The sequence below is a fragment of the Podarcis vaucheri genome (genome assembly GCF_965113315.1).
Source record: "Podarcis vaucheri genome assembly, chromosome: 7".
In the NCBI taxonomy this organism is placed as follows: domain Eukaryota; kingdom Metazoa; phylum Chordata; class Lepidosauria; order Squamata; family Lacertidae; genus Podarcis; species Podarcis vaucheri.
In genome coordinates this window covers 3,354,663-3,376,982 of record NC_138765.1, presented here as the reverse complement: position 1 = coordinate 3,376,982, position 22,320 = coordinate 3,354,663, and the positions used below count along the sequence as shown (strand labels likewise).

At 50.3% G+C, this 22,320-nt stretch overlaps 2 protein-coding genes and 1 long non-coding RNA gene across 4 annotated transcripts in view; 1 reads left to right on the top strand and 2 right to left on the bottom strand.

The window, feature by feature from the left end:
* LOC309537053 overlaps window positions 1-22,320 on the bottom strand; it is a 219,790-nt gene that overhangs the window by 106,050 nt on the left and 91,420 nt on the right. The gene's annotated exons all lie outside the window — the stretch shown is intronic.
* LOC309536913 (uncharacterized protein) lies at window positions 309-10,165 on the top strand. The gene is made up of 2 exons (XM_082231304.1): window positions 309-413; window positions 8,513-10,165. Exons 1-2 carry the CDS (start codon window positions 360-362, stop codon window positions 9,392-9,394), a joined length of 936 nt encoding a protein of 311 aa, XP_082087430.1. The 5' UTR covers window positions 309-359; the 3' UTR covers window positions 9,395-10,165.
* Window positions 14,973-22,320, bottom strand: part of LOC309536968 (transmembrane protein 229B-like) — a 37,882-nt gene continuing 30,534 nt past the window's right edge. Inside the window, exon 2 of the mRNA XM_082231397.1 lies at window positions 14,973-15,939. Coding sequence (XP_082087523.1) covers window positions 15,441-15,939 — 499 coding nt within the window. The 3' untranslated portion in view covers window positions 14,973-15,440. The remainder of the gene's footprint in view (window positions 15,940-22,320) is intronic.

Here is a 22,320-nt window from a genome sequence, read left to right as displayed (position 1 = left end):
TTGACAAGCACAGCTCCAGTTAAGGAGTCCAGGTAATTGCTGCTCTTGCGCAAAAAGACCTTCCACAGGTATTCATTCCTCCCTCTCCATCCTGTTCCTTTTCTCGCCCCCTCCCTTTCCTTTCCATCCCTCCATCCCACCAGATTGTTAGCCCCCTCCTTGCCCGGGACTCCCCCGCCCGCCCCGCCTATGCCCCGCCCACTCTGGACCAGGAGGCGTGGCTCCCCCCAAATCTGAGATGGGAGGCAGGAGGCTTTTAAAAGAGCCGCTTCAGGGCTTTCTGGGTTTTAATCGGTTTCTCCCTGGCGGGGACGAGGGTGGGCGATTTTTGAAGAGCCAGGCGCTTCCACGAGGAGAAGATGCCCTCGTATTTCCTGAGTCCTTTCCAGGAGCTGGATGATGCTCTCTGCAAGGTAAGGTGTGTGTGCTTGTAGGATGCTCTTCTTAACTGCTGGACTTTCCCAGAAGTTCAGGAAAAGCGCTTTTCTGCCGGTTTATTTTTAGCCTTGCAACTTCCTCGTGTTGCTTAAGCCTCTGCAAACTCACTGCCCTTTTTTTAGCTACCAGAAACCGTGGTAGTTAAAAATAGGGGGGCAGGAGAAGGCAGAGAGTACTCTGAAAACTCATTTAAAACAGTGTTTTGTTTTGTTTTGTTTTGTTTTGTTTTTGTTTTGTTTGCTGAAGGACTCTGCCCCTATTTTTATGCAAGCTATCAAAGTGTTTTAAGGAAACTGCAGCAAACTCTTTCCCTCCCCAGCTATAACTTCGCTTGCAAAAATTAAAATAAAAGAAAACCCCCAATTAGGAAGTTACTGGGCCAGATCAACAGGTCCAGACACCACTCAGCGTTGTCTAAGAATGCAAGGATACCCAAAACGTCTTCTGCTTTCTCCTGAGCTGCTTGCTTGGTGCATGGAGCGACCTTTCTGGATCACTGGATCCCATCACGATCTGTTATGAATGTAGAAGCAATCCGCTCTCCTCTGGAGAGGCTTCCTTCTTGCAGGGGGCAGGCGCCACTGAAAAAACCGACCCATCGCTTTGGGCCTTTATACTGAGTGGATTTTTTGCAGCAGTTCTTTTCAGTCCACCTGTTGTTCTTCATCCAACCCTCTTCTCCTCCTGCCTCGCATTCTCTCTCTCCTCTTTAAGCATCCCATTTGCAAGGTCCCCTTTGGAACTCCCCGCCTCTTGATATAAAGCAGACGCCTTCGCTGTCCTCTATTTTTTTTGGGGTGCATGCTAAAAATGTTTTTGTTTGGACGAGCCTGCCCAGCTGTTCAGAAAGCCGACGTGTGTTGCAGTCTGATTTGTTTTTGTTTTGTTTTGTTCCCAAACTTTTTTGGGGCCACTGCCTGCTTGGGTTCCATAAACTCATCCCATGTACCCTCTTACCCTATAATAAAAAACATTATTCAGAATAGCAGTTTGCACGCCCCACTGAAGAAGATAATAACGTGATAAAACTCATATACGGTAATAAACAATTTATTCAGACTCTTGATGAAAACTATTTAGTTCAAATAATTCAGCAAAATGTATGAACTTGATCCCAGCATTTCAAAGTCCAATAGTCGATGAACCTGGGACCAGATCTCTGGGATTTCCACCACGGAGGGAGGGTGGCAGAGGGGCCTTGCTTTAAAGAAATTATGGGGTGTGTATAAAGCAGTGTCTGGGTGTTAAATGGGGAGTTTTTGAGTTTTGGCAAGGGCTCCCGACCTCCCCATAATTTGAGCCTTGGCTGAGCCCCAGGCGGTATGTCTCTGTTCTGCTGGGGCCCTGAATTCGAATCGAGGTCTGCTTTTAGATGATGCTTCCTTCCTGCAAAGGTGAAGGAGACTTTGCCCTGTGAAAGGGAGGGAGAGATTCTGCACATTGCCTGCAAAATGGAGAAGCACCAGGGGGTGTTGTGGACGTCACGCTATGCCTGGACTTCATATCCCAGAAGCCATTGCTGCTGGAGGGTGCCACGTTGGCTATGGTGCCTGACCGCATGTGAACTGGGGCAGCATCCTGCTGTGTTGTCTTGTGCTGAGTCCCAAGTCAGGGTGCACAGTTAGATATCTAGAGAGGTTCCCTGTTTGCGTGTAGCGTCTGCTGTGAACATGCTGGATGGCCTTGGACACAGAGATTCCCCCTCCTGGTTCTTGCCCATCGGGTAATTGTGCTGGCCTACCATACAGAGTTGTTTGTAAGGCAGAGATGGGGAACCCTCAGGGGTTCAACATCAATCTTGTTTCCTGCTTAGAACCAAATATTGAATGTAGCTGCCTGTATAATTTTGTGTGTTTAGGAGAAAATAAAAACCAAGCAAGTTCTTCCAAGTTAGTTAACAGTTTCCCTGAAGGGCAGCTTCTAAGTAAAGGTGTAAGAGCCCCTCTGAGCCTGCCAGAATTGGAGACCCTTTGGGACATCAATGCCCCACTTAGTCTTTGATCTGCTCGCAGAAATAAAGAGGTTATGGGTGCTTGCAAGTATTGGACAATGGTCTGCAACTGGTGGGTCGGGACCCCTTCCTGGGTCATGGCCTGATCCACGGTGCAATTCTCCAGGAGCCTTACACCCATGCAAATACAGTGGTACCTCGGGTTAAGTACTTAATTCGTTCCGGAGGTCCGTTCTTAACCTGAAACTGCTTTTAACCTGAAGCACCACTTTAGCTAATGGGGCCTCCTGCCGCCGCCGCACGATTTCTGTTCTCATCCTGAAGCAAAGTTCTTAACCTGAAGCACTATTTCTGGGTTAGCGGTGTCTGTAACCTGAAGCGTCTATAACCTGAAGTGCATGTAACCTGAGGTACCACTGTATATGGTAAAAGACTGAGAAATTGGTCCCCAAATACGCATTAAAGGTGGGCCCTGCAACTGTAAAATGTTGGAGTCTGCTGGGTTAGAACACCTGGCTGCAAGTTTGGAAGTGTTTGGTTTAAAGCTGTCAACTTTTCCCTTTTCTTGCGAGGAATCCTATTCGGAATAATGGAATTTCACTTAAAAAGGGGGGAAGGTTGACAGCTATGCTTCAGTCGGTCAGGGCATTGCTGCTAATGCTGTATACAAAACAATGTCTGCGTTGCAATGAGAGAGAGAGAGAAGCAAAGTACAAAACAACCACCCCAGAACACACCATTTATCTTGTGCCTAATCGAGAGTTCTTAACGTACAGGAAATATTAGCAACAGAGGAAGGAAAGGTTTGTGGTTTGGCCTTGCTGGTTGGGGTGCAGGTTGGGCTGGAGGTGTTTGCATGTGATGGTATTCGGAGTGTGGAAATTTCCATCACAATTGGCGGTGACTCTAGGGAGCCATTGTGGTAAGACTTTTGTTCCCAATGCCCTGTCTGTTTCCCTGGCAACCCGGAGTATTGACCTGTAGCATATGGTCCTCAGTTGTGAGATAAAAGCCACTATTCAGAGCAGGATTTGCATCTTAGGGGCATCTGGAGGTACTTGGGGTGGTGGCTGGTACCTGCTGGACAGAGCAGGGAGATGTCTGCATCACGGGCCGAAGCGTTTCACGCGCCATGCGGGCGCTCGCCCCCCAATAAGGTGCAAAAAGAGTAAGGAACTGGGTTTCGCCCATGCAGAGAGAGAGATCCCAAAGGAGAACTCTGCTGGATCACAGCAACAGCCCATCTAAATAATAATAATAATTTATTATTTATACCCGCCCATCTGGCTGGGCTTCCCCAGCCACTCTGGGCGGCTTCCAACACAATATTAAAATACAGTAATGCATCAAATGTTAAAAACTTCCATAAACAGGGCTGCCTTCAGATGTCTTCTACAAGTCTGGTAGTTGTTGTTCTCTTTGGCATCTGGTGGGAGGGCGTTCCACACGGCGGGTGCCACCACCGCGAAGGCCCTCTGCTTAATTCCCTGTAGCTTTGCTTCTCGCAATGAGGGAACCACCAGAAGGCCCTCGGAGCTGGACCTCAGTGTCCGGGCAGAACGATGGGGGTGGAGACGCTCCTTCAGGTATACAGGACCGAGGCTGTTTAGAGCTTGAAAGGTCAGCACCAACACTTTGAACTGTGCCCGGAAACGTACTGGGAGCCAATGTAGGTCTTTTGAGACCGGTGTTATGGGGTCCCAGCGGCCACTCCCAGTCACCAGTCTAGCTGCCGCATTCTGAATTAATTGCAGTTTCCAGGTCACCTTCAAAGGTAGCCCCACGTGGTGCACATTGCAGTAGTCCAAGCGGGAGATAACCAGAGCATGCACCACTCTGGTGAGACAGTCTGTGGGCAGATAGGGTCTCATCCTGCGTACCAGATGGAGCTGGTAGACAGCCGCCCTGGATACAGAATGGACCTGCGCCTCCATGGACAGCTGTGAGTCCAGAATGACTCCCACACTGCGCACCTGGTCCTTTGTGGGCACAGTTACCCCATTCAGGACCAGGGAGTCCAGTCCAGGACCCTGTTCTCAGTTTCCTAGGGGAACTATAGGAATCTGGATAGACTGCCTCTGCACCTGGAGGTTGCATAAGAACATCAGAAGATCAAACCAATGGCCCGTCTAGTCCAGCCTCCTGTTCTCACAGTGGCCAACCAGATGCCCACTATGGGAAACCCACAAGAGGACCTGAGTGCAAGAGCAACTCTCCCCTCTTGCAGCTTTCAGCAGCTGGGACCCAGACACATCACTGCCTTCAGATGCCGACACAGTGCATAGCCATTCTGGCTAGCTGCCATCAACAGCCCTCTCGATACAATACGATACAATACGATACGATACGATATCTTTATTGTCATTGTCCCTTGCGGAACAATGAAATTGAAAACTACACAAAACTACCATAAAACTACATAAAAACTACATAAAACTACTACAAAACTACATAAAACATTCAAAAACCCCTAAAAACTCTAAAACCCCATTTTAAAACACACATTTTAAAACACACTATACTACAGAGACCCCTGGTTTAGAACCAGAATTGCATTAGCGTAGAAACTGTTTTTCAAGCGGCTAGTCCTGGCCTTTATATGGACCCGTGACCATTAGGTCCAGTCGTGGCCAACTCTGGGGTTGCGGCGCTCATCTCGCTTTACTGGCCGAGGGAGCCAGCGTGCAGCTTCCGGGTCATGTGGCCAGCAGGACGAAGCCGCTTCTGGTGAACCAGAGCAGCGCATGGAAACCCCGTTTACCTTCCCGCCAGAGCGGTACCTATTTATCTACTTGCACTTTGACGTGCTTTCGAACTGCTAGGTTGGCAGGAGCAGGGGCCGAGCAATGGGAGCTCACCCCGTCGCGGGGATTCGAACCCAGCCAGATGGGCGGAGTATAAATATATTATTATTATTATTATTATTATTATTATTAGATCTGTACCTGGGGTATTTCAAACACTGCCAGGGAGCAAAACATTAAAATGCCTCTGCTGCCCCTTGGCCACACTGGTTGCCGTGAACGATGGGAGCTGATGTCCGTCAATATTTGGAGGGTCTCGCATTCCTCACCCTTGATTTCAAGGCTCCTTCCCTGGATGCCATCCTGAGGCCCTGGGCCAGGCAGGTGTCATCCGCCCAGCGACCAGATGGAGAGCCATTTAGTTAATAGCTTCCTCTGGGACGAGCTGCCTCCATCCGAGGGATTTGCCAGAGGGAGAGTGCGGCCACAAGCTTGCGCCTCGTGGGGAAAACCCAGGGAGGGCTCAGAGCGGCTGGCCTGGGCTTAGACGTCGCCGGATTGCGCAGCTCAAAACAATTAGCCCACTGGGAGGACGGGTCGGTCGGCAAATCGCTTCCTCCTTGGCGTCACTTGGCGCAAGAGAATAGCCCTGGTCCCTGGAGGTCAAGCGTTGAGAATGGAAGAATTCTTTGCCTACAGAGAAGTGTGGAAGTCGTAGCTGCATCAGGGCCTTGCATGGAATTATGGAATCGTAGAAATGTGGGGTTGGAAGGGACCCCAAGGGACATCTAGTCCAACCCGCTGTAATGGAGGAATCTCAGCTCAAGCATCCATGACAGATGGCCGTCCAACCTCTGCTTAAAAACCTCCAAGGAAGGAGAGTCCACAACCTCACGAGGGAGACTGTTCCACAGCTCTGACTGTCAGAAAGTTTTTCCGAGTTTTTCCTTTCTTGTAACCTGAAGCCATGGATTCGAGTCCTACCCTCCAGAGCGGGAGAAAACAAGCTTGCTCCCTCTTTCATGTGACGGCCCTTGAGATATTGGAAGGTGGCCATCATTATCTCCTCTCAGTCTCCTCTTTTCCAGGCTAATCAGTACGTTTTTGAGCACAATTCCAAGTGTTGGTGCTGACCTTGAAAGCCCTAAACGGCCTCAAAGGCCCAGTATACCTGAAGGAGCGTCTCCACCCCCATCATTCAGCCCGGACACTGAGGTCCAGCTCCGAGGGCCTTCTGGCCCTTCCCTCCCTGCAAGAAGCCAAGTTACAGGGAACCAGGCGGAGGGCCTTCTCAGTAGTGGCACCCGCCCTGTGGAACGCCCTCCCATCAGATGTCAAGGAAATAAACAACTACAGTGGTACCTCAGGTTATATACGCTTCAGGTTACAGACTCCACTAACCCAGAAATAGTGCTTCAGGTTAAGAACTTTGCTTCAGGATGAGAACAAAACTGGACTCCGGCGGCAGTGGGAGGCCCCATTAGCTATAGTGGTGCTTCAGGTTAAGAACAGTTTCAGGTTAAGAATGGACCTCCGGAACGAATTATGTACTTAACCCGAGGTACCACTGTATCTGAATTTTAGAAGACATCTGAAGGCAGCCCTGTTTCGGGAAGTTTTTAATGTTTAATGCCGTATTGTGTTTTTAACATTCGGTTGGGAGCCGTCCAGAGTGGCTGGGGAAACTCAGCCAGATGGGCGGGGTATAAATAATACATTATTATTATTATTATTATTATTATTATTATTATTATTATTAATTATTTATTTATCATACCCAACTCCCTCAACCATTCCTGATAAGGCTTGGTTTACAGACCCCTGGTCATCTTGGTCGCTCTCCTTTGCACACCTTCCAACTTGTCAACATCCTTCTGAAATTCCAGAGCCCAGAACTGGACCCAGGACTAACTACAGGTGTGTTCTGACCAAGGCAGAATAGAGTGGGATGATTATGTCCCTCGATCTGGACTTCTGTTGATGCAGCCCAGAATAGCATTCGCCTTTTTTGCTGCTGCATTACTCCGTTGACTTGGGTTTAGCTCTCCCCAGGGAGTCTAGTCATTACTTACCGGTATCTTCAGCTGCCAGGAGAAAACCTTCCTTTTTAACCTGGCCTGTGGCTTTTCCCATCTATGGCCTTTTAGAGTGAGTGACATTTCTTTATTCCTGCATTTCAGGGGGTTGGACTAGATGACCGTTGAGGTTCCTTCCAACTCTACAATTCTATTATTCTCTCTCTCTCTCCTGGCTTTAATGTGCTATATTTTACGCTCCATAAGACGCACCTAGCTTTTAGAGGAGGAAAACAAGAAAAAAATATATTCTGAACAAAACAGTGGATGTATGATTTTTGTGGCTCATGCTGTGGCCACAGACATGTGATTTGAAGGTGAGTTTGGAGTAGCCCAATGCAAAAATCCTGAGGATCCATGTGGATCCGTGCTTTGTAACCACATTTTTGCACCATTGTAGCCCCAGGAAACAGCGGATGTGTGATTTTTTTGGTGCAGGCTGTAGCCATGGACATGCTGTGTGATCTGATGGTGAATTTGGGGTGACCCAATGTAAAAATCCTGAGGATCCATGGGGTTTTACCTCCCCCCACCCAGGCAGCCCCTGCTAACCTCCCTTATCTCCCTCCCGATCCCACCGATCAGCTGTTTCCTTTCAATATTCCCTTCCCTCTTGTTTGCCTTAGGGTCTTTTCCTTAGCTGGGGCAGTTTTTTGCTCCTCCTTTTCTTCCAATTTCTCTCCTTATTGCTTTAGTCTTCCTGTTTCCCCCCCTTTGCAAGTTTGCTGTCTTTACCTCCCCCTTACCAGGCAGCCTCCTTTATCTGTAGCATCCCTTATCTCTCTCCCCGATTGGCAAATGATCAGCGGCTTCGTTTCAACACCCCCTTCCCTCTTTCTTTTTCTTTTTTAAAAAGCACGATCTGCTTTTTGCCCCTGGGCTATTCGGCTCCAGGGACCACACACTCACTCCATAAGACGCACAGACATTTCCCCTTACTTTTTAGGAGGAAAAAAGTGCATCTTATGGAGCGAAAAATACGGTTGTTTGTGTTTTCCATTTTTCTGTACATCGCTTTGAGTTGCCTGTGGCCAAAAAAACCAAAACAGCGACTGATATATTCAATTCTCAAAGGAGCTTTTTCTGGCAGTGGAGAGACTGCTCTATGGCTTGCTGGGATCCTGTCCTCAGGATCTTCCTCCTGAGGCTTTGGGGGGCTTGCAGCGCCCTTGCAAAGCCCCCGTTTCCCCCCGAAAAGCCAGATTCTCCCCAGAGGGCTGAATCCCACTTGCATTCGGCTCCGTAGTAAATTGGAAGTCCGATTCTCAATTCTCATAATATTCCTCCATTCCCCTCTTTCGTAGACATTCCTGAGCCTGAACGTGAACAAGGATGACAACAGCCCGGATGCCAGGCGTTTCCTCCGCTTCCAGCGCACCTTCTCCGCCTGCCCTGTCGCCCTCTCAGCTTCCGGCTTCGAAGGAACCGGCTGTGCGGCGCACCCGGCCGACGCCGTCAATCCCCACGTGGCGGTGGCCGGTCCGAGCGATCCAGCGTGGCCCCTCCAGCAGCCGTGGGGCCGGGACTCTGAGCTGCCGCCCACCTCCCTCCAGCGCATCCCCTTCCGGGCGGACCGTTCGACCAGCCTGATCGAGGGCTGCTGCCGCGGCGACGCCAAGCCGCCCTCGTCCCGCTACAAGACGGAGCTTTGCCGCACCTTTGAGGAGAGCGGCGTCTGCAAGTACGGGGCCAAGTGCCAGTTTGCCCACGGCGCGGCCGAGCTGCGAGGGCTCAGCCGCCACCCCAAGTACAAGACAGAGCCTTGCCGCACCTTCCACACCTCGGGCATCTGCCCTTACGGCGCACGCTGCCACTTCATCCACAACGCAGAGGAGCGCCGCGTGCCGCCCCCACGGGCACCCTTGCCGGCCCACCACTGCCCCACCGCCGACCCCCTGCCTGCGGGCCCCCGCCTTCCGGAGACCTCCTTCCCTCGTGACGCCCTGATCCAGCCGACTCTCGCCTGCCCCCTCCATGCTGCCGCCGGAGCCGCTCGGGGGTCCCTGCCCTGCCCCTTCGCCTTCCCAGCCCTACTGACGCTACAGAAGAGCCTTTCCGCCGACTCCCTCTCCGACCAGGAAGACTCCGGGAGTTCGGCGGGGAGCAGCGGGTCAGCATCCCCGGGGTTGGGCACGCTGGGCCGCCGGCTGCCCATCTTCAGCCAGATCTCCGTCTCCGACGACTGAAGGGGCGTTTCGAGGTTGGGAGGAGAAACTGAGGCATGGAGGGAAAGAGGCGAGATTTCCCTTGTCCGCTCCCAGAGAGAGCTGGAGGCAGCTAGGAACCTCTGCTCTTTGTGTGTGGATGCCCACCTGACTTTCCGCCTCTGCTTAAAGAGGTTCGCTAGGTTCCCGCAGCGATTCAAAAACCTCATCGACCTGTTTATCCAGAGGCAACAATGTGTGTTTTTGTATGCTGTTGGGGGGCGAGAGGTGTGTCTTTCTCAGACCGCTTCCAGCGCTCTTAAAAAATGTCTGGTTTCCCTAGATATCCTGAGTTGTTTGGGAAGACTCTTTTATGCTGTCAATGATTTATTTTTTGATAAAAAAACTGACGTTTCTTAAGCAATGGACTAAGATGAACAACTTCTGCGCTATATTGCTGGTTTTCTCTGCTTGAGGGAGGGATCGAGGAAATTATATGCAGAGTGAGAAGGACGTGGAACCACGAGAACAGGCAACGTTCTGCTTGCTGCGATAGTTTTACAGAGAGTGGCCGGGGACATGTGGGCAGTCTGGAGCAAAGCCGGCTCCATGGAACGTGGCGAAATTTTTTGTGGCACCCAGGAGGATGTTGTTTTCCACTGGGCTACTCACATTTTCTCAGGGTCCCCTCCCCCAACTTGGTGCTCATATTTTGGACTACGATTCCCATTATCTGTAGCCATCACTGCACCTGGCTGGGAATTGTAGTCCAAAACCTCTGGCATGGGCACCAAGTTGGGGAAATCTGGCTTAGGGCCTGACTCCAAAAGATTTGCAGAACTTTATTTCGATACCGTTGGGATGTAGTCAACCAAATCCTACACAGAGTAGACCCACTGGCATTCAGGGACCTAAGTCGGCCGTGTTCCTTATCTCCAGTTGTGTAGCACTAGCATTGGATAAGACCCTGAATGTTGGCTCCTGTTTCCATGCGAGAAGGGGCCGGCGAACCTGCAGCTACTCGTGCTTTTTGTCTTTTTGAAGTTGCAATATGGAAAACCTTAATTTTGGTGGTTGCTTTCCTCACCCCCCAAAAAAGCCTTAAGCAAGGGTTTTCCTTTGTGTTGTTTCAGCTGAGGATCTGGCAGCATGCAAAAACGGAAAGCCAAGAACTTTCTGACTACGGGCAGGAAAGCTGGCGGACGAAACTGACAGAATGAAAAACTTAAACTGACAAATACTTGCTTGCCAAGATATCTCTCTCTCTCTCTCTCTCTCTCTCTCTCTCTCTCTCTCTCTCTTTACTGAGGGGGTGGGAGAAATGGGAGAGAAGACCTCGAAAACTGACCAGAGGCCGAAAGCATTTTTAATTTTTAAGGGAGTGGCGGCGCATTGGAATCGGAACTCTTCCCACAAATTTGGGTGCTTAGAGGAAAGAATGTTGGATGTTTCTGAATGGCTGGGTGTGGAGAAGAGATTGTATTAACGGCGGGTTTCACATTTTCTCAGGCCAAACACCCAAGTGCTTCTTAATTTATTCATTTTTGCAGAGCAGGCTGAGAAGAAGATTAGTTGGGTCCAAGGACGGCGGCCGCTGCACTGTGGCCAACTGCAACTGGGATTTTCCCATCAGCCCTTGCAGGGTCTGATGGGAGATGCTGTCCCAAACATCTGGAGGGACCCCAGATTGCGTCTTGGGCTGGCCCTCTGGTTTTTGCAACGGAAACAGCAGCCCTTCGCATTCTTCTTTCCAGGGCTTGTTTGGAAACTCTCGGTCGCACAAGTATGTCAACACAACACTGGTTTTTTGGGCTCATGCCTGGGTCTCTTGAGCGTTACCTGATAAAAAAAGATCTAGAAAACAGTGTCTGCAGACTCAAAAATGGGTTCCCCTTTACGCCACCGCCCCCGATGCAAGCGGCAGAGCCCTGCTAAAAACTCATTTTCCCTGGGTTGAGATCTGTCTTTTGAAACCGCCTTCAAGTCTCCAAGATTGAGGGGGGGGGGGAGAGAGAGACCGGGGGGGGTCATTGTCTGTCTCCTGCATTAATTCGCTCATCCCCTTATTGCACAGCCGGTCTTCTTAAAGAGTCAGACCCCCTTCACAATAATTCTTCTGTGGTGGGGACAGGATTAGCCTCCAAGTTTGTGTGTGTGTGTGTTTTAAAAAAGATATTCTCTTCAGTTTTTTTGAAGAAAGTGTGGTATTTGCCCCACAGGGACGACGACAATGACGACTTCTTTTTCCCCTTTAAAATATAAGGGGGAATTTTGCAGGTTCGGATTACGTTGCATGGCACCAGGAGGAAAGGAAGGGTTTCCGTTCTCGAATTCCCTTTCAATATCTATTTGTGTGTGAGTGAGGGTTCTCATAATTTTTTCAGGAGCTTGGTGGGCGAATTGCACCTCTCATAACCGAGCTAATGTTTTTGTGCATCGGAAAACAATCCTTAATCTCGTGCTGGTTTTGCAGTTCATTCTTCCAAGGAATGTTTGATGTGTGGAGCACAGGAACACATTGTGTCGCCTGAGATTGCGAGCGATTCCTACCTACACAAGTTCTGTGTATGGAGAAAGCATATCAGGAGATAAACTGTCTCCAGGGAGTGGAAATCCGGGATAGAGAACCTCGGAATTGGCAAAACTCCACCCTGAATCCTTAATATATTGTAAGCTATTTATTGCATCCTTTTTTAAAAAAAATATATGAAGGTTATTTCTGATATTTGGAACCAAATATTATTTTTTTCTCCTTTTTATAGAAGTGCGTAAAAGGTTCTTAGTTTATCTGCTAACTTTAAAGATTGAAAAAGCCAACATCTGCCTTAATTTGGTGTGTGTCGGGGGAATATTCAGTATTAACTTATTGCTTGTTTGTGTCTTTTTATTTATAGTCTCTCTTTCCCCTTTCGTTAACGGGTTTCTGTGTTAATCAGAACGACTTTTAAAATGGATGCGTCTGCATTTCCGGTTTGATCCTGTCGTAATAAAGTCTGTCTAATTTTAAACTCACTCGTCTTGATTTATTTTTTAAAAACCTCACTCTGAACCAGCTAGAACCTACCAGGGTGCTCTGGCAGACTGGAAAGCCCAGAATGAAGGTAAATATGGGTGAACTTTGAGTTCCTCGTACATGGATAAAATATTTTCTACGTTTTTAGCTTTTCTTCTTTTTTTAGCTGCATCTTCGGGTCTTTATTTGCAAAGCCGCCTTGAGTCTGGGCTAAGCTTAAAGGCAGGATATATAAATGTATATGGTAATGAATTAAGAAGTATCAACATTCGGTGAATTTGTGCAACCCTCCCCAAAAATATCCCTTTCTTTTTTTGCCTCCAGCCACACTGTAAAATCTTTTTGTGCGTTTTCTCCAGGCCTTGCCGGCTGCTGCTTTGAATCCATAACAGATGTTCGGGGCTTTGCAGCGAGTTTTCCCAGCGATCCATCTTCCTACCCTGCTTCCCCCTTTCTTGCGAGAACAAAAGGCGTGCTTGTTTTATTTTATTTTTAAAGGAAGAATCGCCGACCCCTGTGATGTCGGGATGCCCAGAGATTCTCAACCCCCCCACACCCCCAGCTCGCCTTTCCGCCCCCAAAAAAGTGCACAGCCTTACGGAAATGGCCCCAGATCACAAAAGCCCCACAGGCAGCCTGGGAGAGGGGGGGTTCAACAGATCGACCTGCCCTAAAACACTCTCAGCCTAGACTACTGATCCCCGTAAGCAGGGCTGAATCGCCCGGGCTCACTGCTATCCCAGGGATGAAAAAGAAAACACTACTAAGAGATCTGTTTGGGTGAGGACTGTTCAGTGCCGGATTTACATACAGTGGTACCTCGGGTTACAGACTCTTCAGGTTACAGATGCTTCAGGTTACAGACTCCGCTAACCCAGAAAAAAGTACCTTGGGTTAAGAACTTTGCTGCAGGATGAGAACAGAAATTGTGCTCTGGCAGCACAGTAACAGCTGGAGCCCCCATTAGCTAAAGTGGCGCTTCAGGTTAAGAACAGTTTCAGGTTAAGAACAGACCTCCAGAACGAATTAAGTACTTAACCCGAGGTACCACTGTATAAGCTAAATAAGCTCTAGCTTAGGCCCCCACTCTCTTGGGGACCCCCAAAAAAATTAAAGGGGGGGGAAACTGGGTGTGAATTTCCAAAATATGAGATAAAAAACAAATGAAATAAAACCTACGTACAGCAACTGTGTTTTGTGTTGTGTAGGCTCCTATGATGTAAGTCATGGGACCCGTTTGCTAGCCTGCTCCCTCAAATATCCCTGGTTTGCTCATTTCTAGGAGAGCGCAAAATATGGTCTGAAGCTCAACATCAAAAAAACGAAGATCATGGCCACTGGTCCCATCACCTCCTGGCAAATAGAAGGGGAAGAAATGGAGGCAGTGAGAGATTTTACTCTCTTGGGCTCCATGATCACTGTCGATGGTGATAGCAGTCACTTCTTGGGAAAAAGTGATGATAAACCTGGACAGCATCTTAAAAAGCAGAGACATCACCTTGCCAACAAAGGTCTGCATAGTTAAAGCTATCATTTTCCCAGTAGTGATGTGTGGAAGTGAGAGCTGGACCACAAAGAAGGCTGATCACCGAAGAATTGATGCAGTTAGTTAGTTGTCAATGGAATTTAAACAGTGTGTCCACATTTGATACGCTGCTATATAATCCAGCAGTGTTCTTTCCCATGGCCCGGATCCTTCTTCTTACTTGCAAGGAGTTCAGTGAAGTTTCCCAGCACATGAAAAAAACGTTCCTTTCACACAGCATCTGCAATCCTGAACCTACTTACCTGTGAGTGAAATTGACAGGGCTGACTTCTGAGTAGACATGGTTCAGATCGCCCCGTGAATCCTTTTCATTGCTCCCTCGGTGAGAGTTAAGAGCATAAGAACTTGGTCAGTTGCCCATGGGACATTTAGTCCCGGGGTTGTGGGTTTGAGCCCATGTTGGGTGAAAGACTGCTGCCTTGCCAGGGGTTGGTCTCATGGTCCCATCCAACTCTGCGGTTCTAAGAAGAGGCTCCTGGATTGGCCCATTTAGTCCACCATCCTCACAGCGGCCAACCAGATGCAGCGCGTAGTTCCTGTGGAACTCACTGCCACAGGAAACAGTGGTAGCCACCAACCTAGATAATAATAATTTATTATTTATACCCAGACCATCTGGTTGGGCTTCCCCAGCCACTCTGGGCAGCTTCCAACAAAATATTAAAATACCGTAATACATCAAACATTAAAAGCTTCCCTAAACAGGGCTGCCTTCAGATGTCTTCTAAAAGTCTGGTAGTTGTTTTTTCCTTTGACATCTGGTGGGAGGGCGTTCCACAGGGCGGGCGCCACCACCGAGAAGGCCCTCTGCCTGGTTCCCTGCAACCTTACTTCTTGCAGTGAGGGAACCGCCAGAAGGCCCTCGGTGCTGGATCTCAGTGTCCGGGCTGAACGATGGGGGTGGAGATGCTCCTTCAGGTATGCTGGGCCTTTGAGGCTGTTTAGGGCTTTCAAGGGCAGCACCAACACTTTGAATTGTGCTCAGAAACATACTGGAAGCCAACAAAGATCTTTCAAGACCGGTGTTATGCTGTCTTGGCGGCCGCTCCCAGTCACCAGTCTGGCTGCTGCATTCTGGATTAGTTGTAGTTTCCGGGTCACCTTCAAAGGTAGCCCCACGTAGAGCGCATGGCAGTAGTCCAAGCGGGAGATAACCAGAGCATGCACCACTCTGGCGAGGCAGTCCGCGGGCAGATAGGGTCTCATCCTGCGTACCAGACGGAGCTGATAGACAGCTGCCCTGGACACAGAATTAACCTGCACCTCCATGGACAGCTGTGAGTCCAAATTGACTGCGCACCTGGTCCTTCAGGGAGCAGAGTTACCCCATTCAGGACCAGGGAGCCCTCCACACCCGCCCGCCTCCTGTCTCCCCAAAAACACTACTTCTCTCTTGTCAGGATTCAACCTCCATCTGTTAGATGGATTTAAAAGAGGATTATAAGTCCAAGTGGAAGAGGAGGAGGAGGATGGAGTCCCGCCACCCAGACCCTCGCTCTTTTATACTCCTCCTTAAAACCAGCCAATGGTCAGTCGTCCTTCAGCGCAAATTTGGGCATGGGACGAGGTTTGGCTTTCCAGGGCTCGTCCAGACGGAGCCGCAACACATTGGCGAGGACCCACTTTTCCAGCAGGAGGGATCCCACGAACCAGATGAGGCTGTGCTCTAGGGCCACGATCCCCAGGAAGCTGTAGCGGAACTCGCTGAAGTCCCAGGGGCAGGCGCCAAAGCAGCGGAGGGCATAGCCTGTCGTGAACTGCCACAGGTAGATACAGAGGCTGTAGAGGAGGCAGCGAGTCAGGAGGCAGCAGTCGTTGCGCAGCCAGAGGTAGATGCGCTCCAAGGCCAGGCCGCAGGTCCCGTAGGCGAAGAAAGACAGCAAGGTGGTGGCCCCGCCGAAGGCCCAGTCCTCGCCCGAGATGACGGCCGTGAACAGGATTTCCAAGAGGTAGCCGTGGAAGGCGTAGAGGTACGCTCGGCAGAGGGGGTTCAGGGGCTCAGGGGCAGTCCCCATGGCTCGCCGCGACCTGTGCGCATGAAGAGATGGGGCTCGTCAGGCAGAGGGTGGTGGAAATGAAGAATTGCCCAAAAAGTTGAAAAACATTTTCATGTATGTGAAAGGAGGGGACGTTTTACCCTATGTAGTGGGATTGTAAGGTGATTAAAAAATTTTGGGGAATGATTTACAATGAATAGAAGAAAATGTTCCATTTAACATTTGTTAAAAAACCCGAGGCATTTTTGTTGGGGATTGTAGGGAAAGACCTGCCAAAAAAGCTGAAAAACATCTTCATGTATGCGACAATGGCCGCGAGAGTTCTGGTAGCACAAGGATGGAAGACTGAAGAAACCCCAGCTAAAGAATCATGGCAAGAAAAATGGACGGACTATGCAGAACTGGCAAAATTGACACATAAATTACGGGACAAGGATAACTGTGACTTTAAGGATGAATGGGAACCCTTTACAAAGTATCTGAAGACACAACAAAGCGAACTGGACTCCTTGGCAGGTTTTGAATAAACATTCACAAACCTTTTATTGATAATAATCAGCTAAATAGTTTGAGGATCTATGCAACTGTGTAACATGCAGAAAACAGCAGTGTGCATGCACACGTAAGCTCATACCAAGAACTAACTTAGTTGGTCTTTAAGGTGCTACTGGAAGGAATTTTTTTATTTTAACATCTGGAAAGTTAGAGAAGAGCTACGGTGCGGCATATAAAGCCCCGCTCACATATCAGGAATTGTGGGAAGGAACGTGGAAATAACTAAATTGATGGTTCTTGTTACCCTGAGTAATACCAAGTTAAAAACAAAAGAGGAACGCAAATGGGTAATTGCAGCCAGACATGTTATAGCGAGTAATTGGAAAAATGCAGAAGAGTTAGGGGTGAACCAGTGGAAGGAAAAACTGAATAATATTATAATTTTAGAATACCTAACTGTGAAGATACATAGAATGAAAGGGTTTAAGGTCAGTGAGAAAGAGGACGATTGGTTCGAAAGATATTGAATTATTTGAGTAGGTTTCAACAATTTGGGACAATTAAAATGTTAAAAGTTAAATAAACCTTGTGGAAGGAGGAGTGTTAAGGTATATAGAAGTGTACATATGGTTAATTTGAATATGTTATTATTGAATATTATTGAATATGTACCGTATATTATTGAATATAGTATACCCAATGTATCAGCCGCCTGGGGGGGCTTCACTGTTTGTGTTTTGGTGGTTGGTAAAAAATAATATAGGGACGCGGGTGGTGCTGTGGTCTAAACCACAGAGCATAGGACTTGCCGATCAGAAGTTCGGCGGTTCGAATCCCCGCGACGGGGTGAGCTCCCGTTGCTCAGTCCCCGTCAAAATGCAAGTAGATAAATAGGTACCACTCCGGCGGGAAGTTAAACGGCGTTTCCGTGCGCTGCTCTGGTTCGCCAGAAGCGGCTTAGTCATGCTGACCACATGACCCAGAAGCTGTACACCGGCTCCCTCGGCCAATAAAGCGAGATGAGCACCGCAACCCCAGAGTCGGCCACGACTGGACCTAATGGTCAGGGGTCCCTTTACCTTTACATATATATATATATATATATATATATATATATATATATATATATGCAGGTTTTGGTGTCTTCGGGTGTCTTCCCGTGTAAGAGTCGGGGTGTCTGTGCGACGTTTCGACGAGGTCTCACTCGTCATCTTCAGGCTGGTGCTTTCGGCTTCTTGTTACTGGAACAGAGCAGAGTCTGGTGTTTGAGTTCCTATAAATACTGATACTGAGTGATATTCAGAATATCACTCATGAAATCACCCAAGATATCCCTCAAGTAATTAATGACCCACCCAGTGATATTCAGAATATCACTCATGAAATCACCCAAGATATCCCTCAAGTAATTAAGGAACAAAAGAAGAAAAGGCACACTAATCTAGGAACTTCCTCTCTACCCAGAACGTTGGAGGCTATACACCACACCCCCCACAGTATTTATAGGAACTCAAACACCAGACTCTGCTCTGTTCCAGTAACAAGAAGCCGAAAGCACCAGCCTGAAGATGACGAGTGAGACCTCGTCGAAACGTCGCACAGACACCCCGACTCTTACACGGGAAGACACCCGAAGACACCAAAACCTGCATTCCTATACCCGTGAAAATCTACGAAAGCATATATATATATGTCAGGGGTTCAGAAGCAGAGAAGCAGAGAAGGGTGGAAACAGAGAGCGAGGGGGAGGAAGCCGAAGGGAGAATGAGTGATGATGACGACCCGAGATCTCCAAGCCTAAGCAGTGAGTCAGAGGACTCCCAAAAGGGAGCCCCAGTGAGCAGAGCAAGGGGGGGATCCGGGGGGACACCCCAGGAGGAAGGGAACAGAGGAGATTCAGAGAGCAGCAGCTGGAAGTCGGGACCCACGCTCAAGACTGAGAGCAGCAGGGAGGAAGGCAGCCAGGCATCGGGTTCCGGAGGCCGTCAGCAGGAGGGAGGGCACGAGTCAGGGGTGGTCACGCCCTCCTCAGAGAGCGAGGCAACGGTCAAGAGGAAAGTAGAGAGTTGGGCGCGCGCGCCAAGTTCAAATGCAGCGGAAGCTGGAGCAGTAAGCAGCCCGGAGAGTGAGCCAGGTCCCAAAGCCCGCCGAAAGGAAGCGGAAGGATCAGGGGGGTCAGCGTCAGAGGAGAGTAGAAGGGAGGAGTCCCAGGGGGGCAGAAGGACCCAGAGACGTAGGGAGAGGCGAAGGAGGTGGAGCAAGGCTAGGGTATTAAGCTGGTGTGCAAGAGGCGGGGACTCAGATGGGTCTACGCCGACCTAGGGCAGAAGGTGTAGAGCTGCACGCTGCAGTTCGGAAATGAAACCTGTAACTCAATAAAGACTCTTTTAAAGTGGACGCTGTGTGGCGTGGTCCTATGTGAGCTGGGACCTGGTAGCAGCTCTGACAGTAAGACCCATCTCATCAAAGCTTCAGAAACCTGAAACCTCGCAGCGGGAGCAGAAGCCGCTAGGGGAGGAAGAGGGGTGTCTGTAAGCAAGCTCACAAAGGTTAGCAAGATGACGGAAGAACAGAGGATCTCCGCGCTGCAAGAGGCAGTGACCCAGTTGTCCTCAGAGGTATTGGCTTCCAAGAAACGGGAGGAGGAGACTACAGCCGCCTACAGAGACCTACACGCCAGGTTTGAAATGCTTGTTAAGCAAGGGCAACCGGGACCCAGACCGGAGGGCGTGGGATTGGCACGGAGAGCAGGAGGGCTTGTGGCTCATTTCGATGGGACTTTGCAACAGTACCCTAATTTTAGAGCAGACGTAATGTGCGCACTGCAACTGCTGGCAAAAGACTTTAGAGATGAGGAAGAGAAGGTGGGGTTCATATTGTCCCATTTGCATGGGGATGCCAAAGCCTGGCTGCGCAATTTGTGGAGGGATAAAGATCCGGCGCTTCAGAATGCAGATGCCTTTATCAAAGCGATGGATGCGTGTTTTTTGTCTACTATCGATGTGGATCTTGCCAGACGGAAGATTCATGGACTAAAACAAGGGAGGGCGAGCGTCCGGCAGTATCACGCCCGATTTTTTGCGCTGGTCAGTGCTTTAGAATGGGATCGGGATTCGCCCCCTGTCAGAGACCTCTTCTGGGAGGGTCTAAGTTCTGCGGTTAAGGATGAAATTGCAAGGGGGGAGAGGCCCCGAAGCACGCAGGAGGTGGTCCAAAGGGCGCTGACTGTGGGGGTGAGGCTGGAAGAACGTCCATGGTGCAGAGATGAAGGACGTGGAGGGCGCGAAGCAGCGAGAAGTTTCTCTTTCGTTCCGAGGGAAGCAGCGCGTGCGCAATCCACACCTCCGCCAGGAGGGGGAGGGGAACCGATGGAGGTTGGAGGTGCAAGGGCTCAGTCAGCAGCCAGAGCCCTAGCACCGGCAGCAGTGAAAGCGAAGCCTCCTAGAGGGAACAGGAAGTGTTACATCTGCGAGGATCCAGGCCATTTGGCGAAGGAGTGTCCCCGGAGGCTCCACAAGCACACTGCAGCCTCAGCAATGGTGACTGCAGCAACGCAGCAAGGAGAACCACAGCAGGGAAACGACGATGTCTGGCTGGAGACGGAGGCACTGGGGCCCAGCCAGACGCATCTGTGAAGCAGTCCCCAGCGATATTGCAACCCACGGATCCCCTCCCACCCAAACCAGTAGTGCAGCTCACAGCATCTCTCCAGCTACCCGACGGCGTCACTATCGAAGTGCCGCTTTCTGTGGATTCTGGAAGCAACGCAGACTTTATAGCGCAGAGCTTTGTGGAGCAGCACGCTATACAGCTATTGCCTGCCACTCTGCCCCTGCAAGTCGTCACAGTGGATGGCAGAGAGTTGCTAGGGGGGCAGGTGGTGAAGCAGACGCCACCGATGGTGATGCGCCTTGGCAACCACAGGGAAGTCATCAGTTTTAATGTCACCCAACTGTCGGACACGCCCATTGTGTTGGGCATGAGTTGGCTGGACAGGCACAGTCCGACACTGGCTTGGTACCAGAGACAACTGATCTTCGGCTCCTCTTATTGCGCAGAACACTGCATCCTGCCCCGACGGGAGGGAGAGGAGGAGGAATCACAACTGCAGTTGGGAACGTTGCAAGCGGTCCCCCACAAATACGCGAGCTTTTTGGAGGTCTTCTGCGAGAAGGAGGCGGACAAGCTACCCCCTCACCGGCCATATGACTGCAAGATTGACCTCCTACCGGGGGCGACGCTGCCGAAGGGGCGGCTATACTCCATGTCTGAAGATGAAATGCAGGAACTCAAACAGTTCATCGAGCATAATCTGGAGCGTGGCTTCATCAGAGAGTCCAAGGCAGTGGGGGGCAGTCCCGTTTTCTTCGTGAAAAAGAAAGACACGCCCCAAAAAAGACTCGTTGTGGACTACCGCCTTTTGAACCAGATGACCAAACCGTCTGATTACCCCATGCCCAGGATTGACGACCTCCTCGCGACGGTGCGCAAGGGACGCGTGTTCACCAAGTTGGACCTGCGAGGGGCGTACAATCTCATCCGCATGCGGGAGGGCGATGAGTGGAAGACGGCCATGTTCACACCGCTGGGCACCTACGAATACAGAGTTATGCCCTTTGGATTACAAAATGGCTCTCACTGTTTTCAAGCTTTTATGCATCACGTGTTGGAGGGACTCCTCTACAAGACATGCGTCTGCTTCCTGGATGACATCCTGATTTTCTCTGACTCGCAGCAAGCTCACGACCGAGACGTGAGGGAGGTGCTCAGCAGGTTGCAACAACATAGACTGTACGCCAAGCTGGAGAAGTGCCAGTTCGACACGACGGAGGTGGATTTCCTGGGATACAAGTTGTCGGACAAGGGGATAGCCATGGACAGCACCAAGGTTCGTGCGGTATTGGATTGGAAGAGCCCGCGCAACCGGAAGGAGGTCCAGCGGTTTGTCGGCTTCGCCAACTTCTATCGCAAGTTTATCAAGGGGTTCGCGATGCAGACGGCAGCAATTACGGACACGCTCAGCTCCAAAAAAAAGAAATTCATCTGGACGGAGCAGGCGGAACAGTCCTTTCAAGCGCTCAAGCATCTCTTCGCATCGGAGAAGCAACTGCTGCATATCGACCCCAGTAAACCGTTGAGGGTAGAGACAGACGCGTCAGACAGAGCCGTGGGAGCTGTCCTGCTGCAGCGAGACCCGCAGGGGGTGTGGCGGCCGGGAGCGTTCTACTCCAGAAAGCTCAGCAAGTCGGAGCAGAACTACACCATCTGGGACAGGGAGTTGCTGGCCATTCATGCAGCTTTCAAGGCGTGGAGGCACTTCCTAATCGGCGCCAAGCACACGGTGCAGGTCTACACGGACCACAAGAATCTGGAGCACTGGCGCACGGCTCAGTTCCTGAACCAGAGGCAGATACGTTGGGCGGAGTTCTTTGCTGACTTCAATTTCCGAATAGAGTACGTCCCAGGCGACACCAACATCATGGCGGATGCACTGTCCCGAAAACCGCAATACCTAGAAGAGGTGACGCCAGCGGCGGCCATGCACATCTTCGCACCGACGGCGTGGGCGTGTGCCTCAGCTACAGTAGACCTGGATGCGGTGCGACGTGCATTGCGGGACGACTCATTCGCGCAAGACAAGATGGCGGAACTGCTCAGAGGCACGGCTACCACGGACGAGTTCCAGGTGCGGGACGGCTTGCTCCTACGCAAAGGGGCTGTCTATGTACCAGGAGACGACCTTCGCGCCAAGGTACTGCAACAGTTGCACGACGCACCCACGGCCGGTCACTTTGGCACAGAGAAAACGATGGAATTAGTCGCGAGAGACTTCTGGTGGCCCAGGCTGAGAGGAGAGGTCGCGGACTACGTCGCGAGGTGCGACACCTGCCAGAGGGCCAAGCCGGTACACAGACCA

Bases quoted from the DNA above. Each gene is read 5' to 3' on its own strand.
- LOC309536913 (XM_082231304.1), top strand. From the start codon at position 360: ATGCCCTCGTATTTCCTGAGTCCTTTCCAGGAGCTGGATGATGCTCTC. The intron at 414-8,512 runs GTAAGGTGTGTG...CCTCTTTCGTAG, and splicing joins TGGATGATGCTCTCTGCAAG to ACATTCCTGAGCCTGAACGT.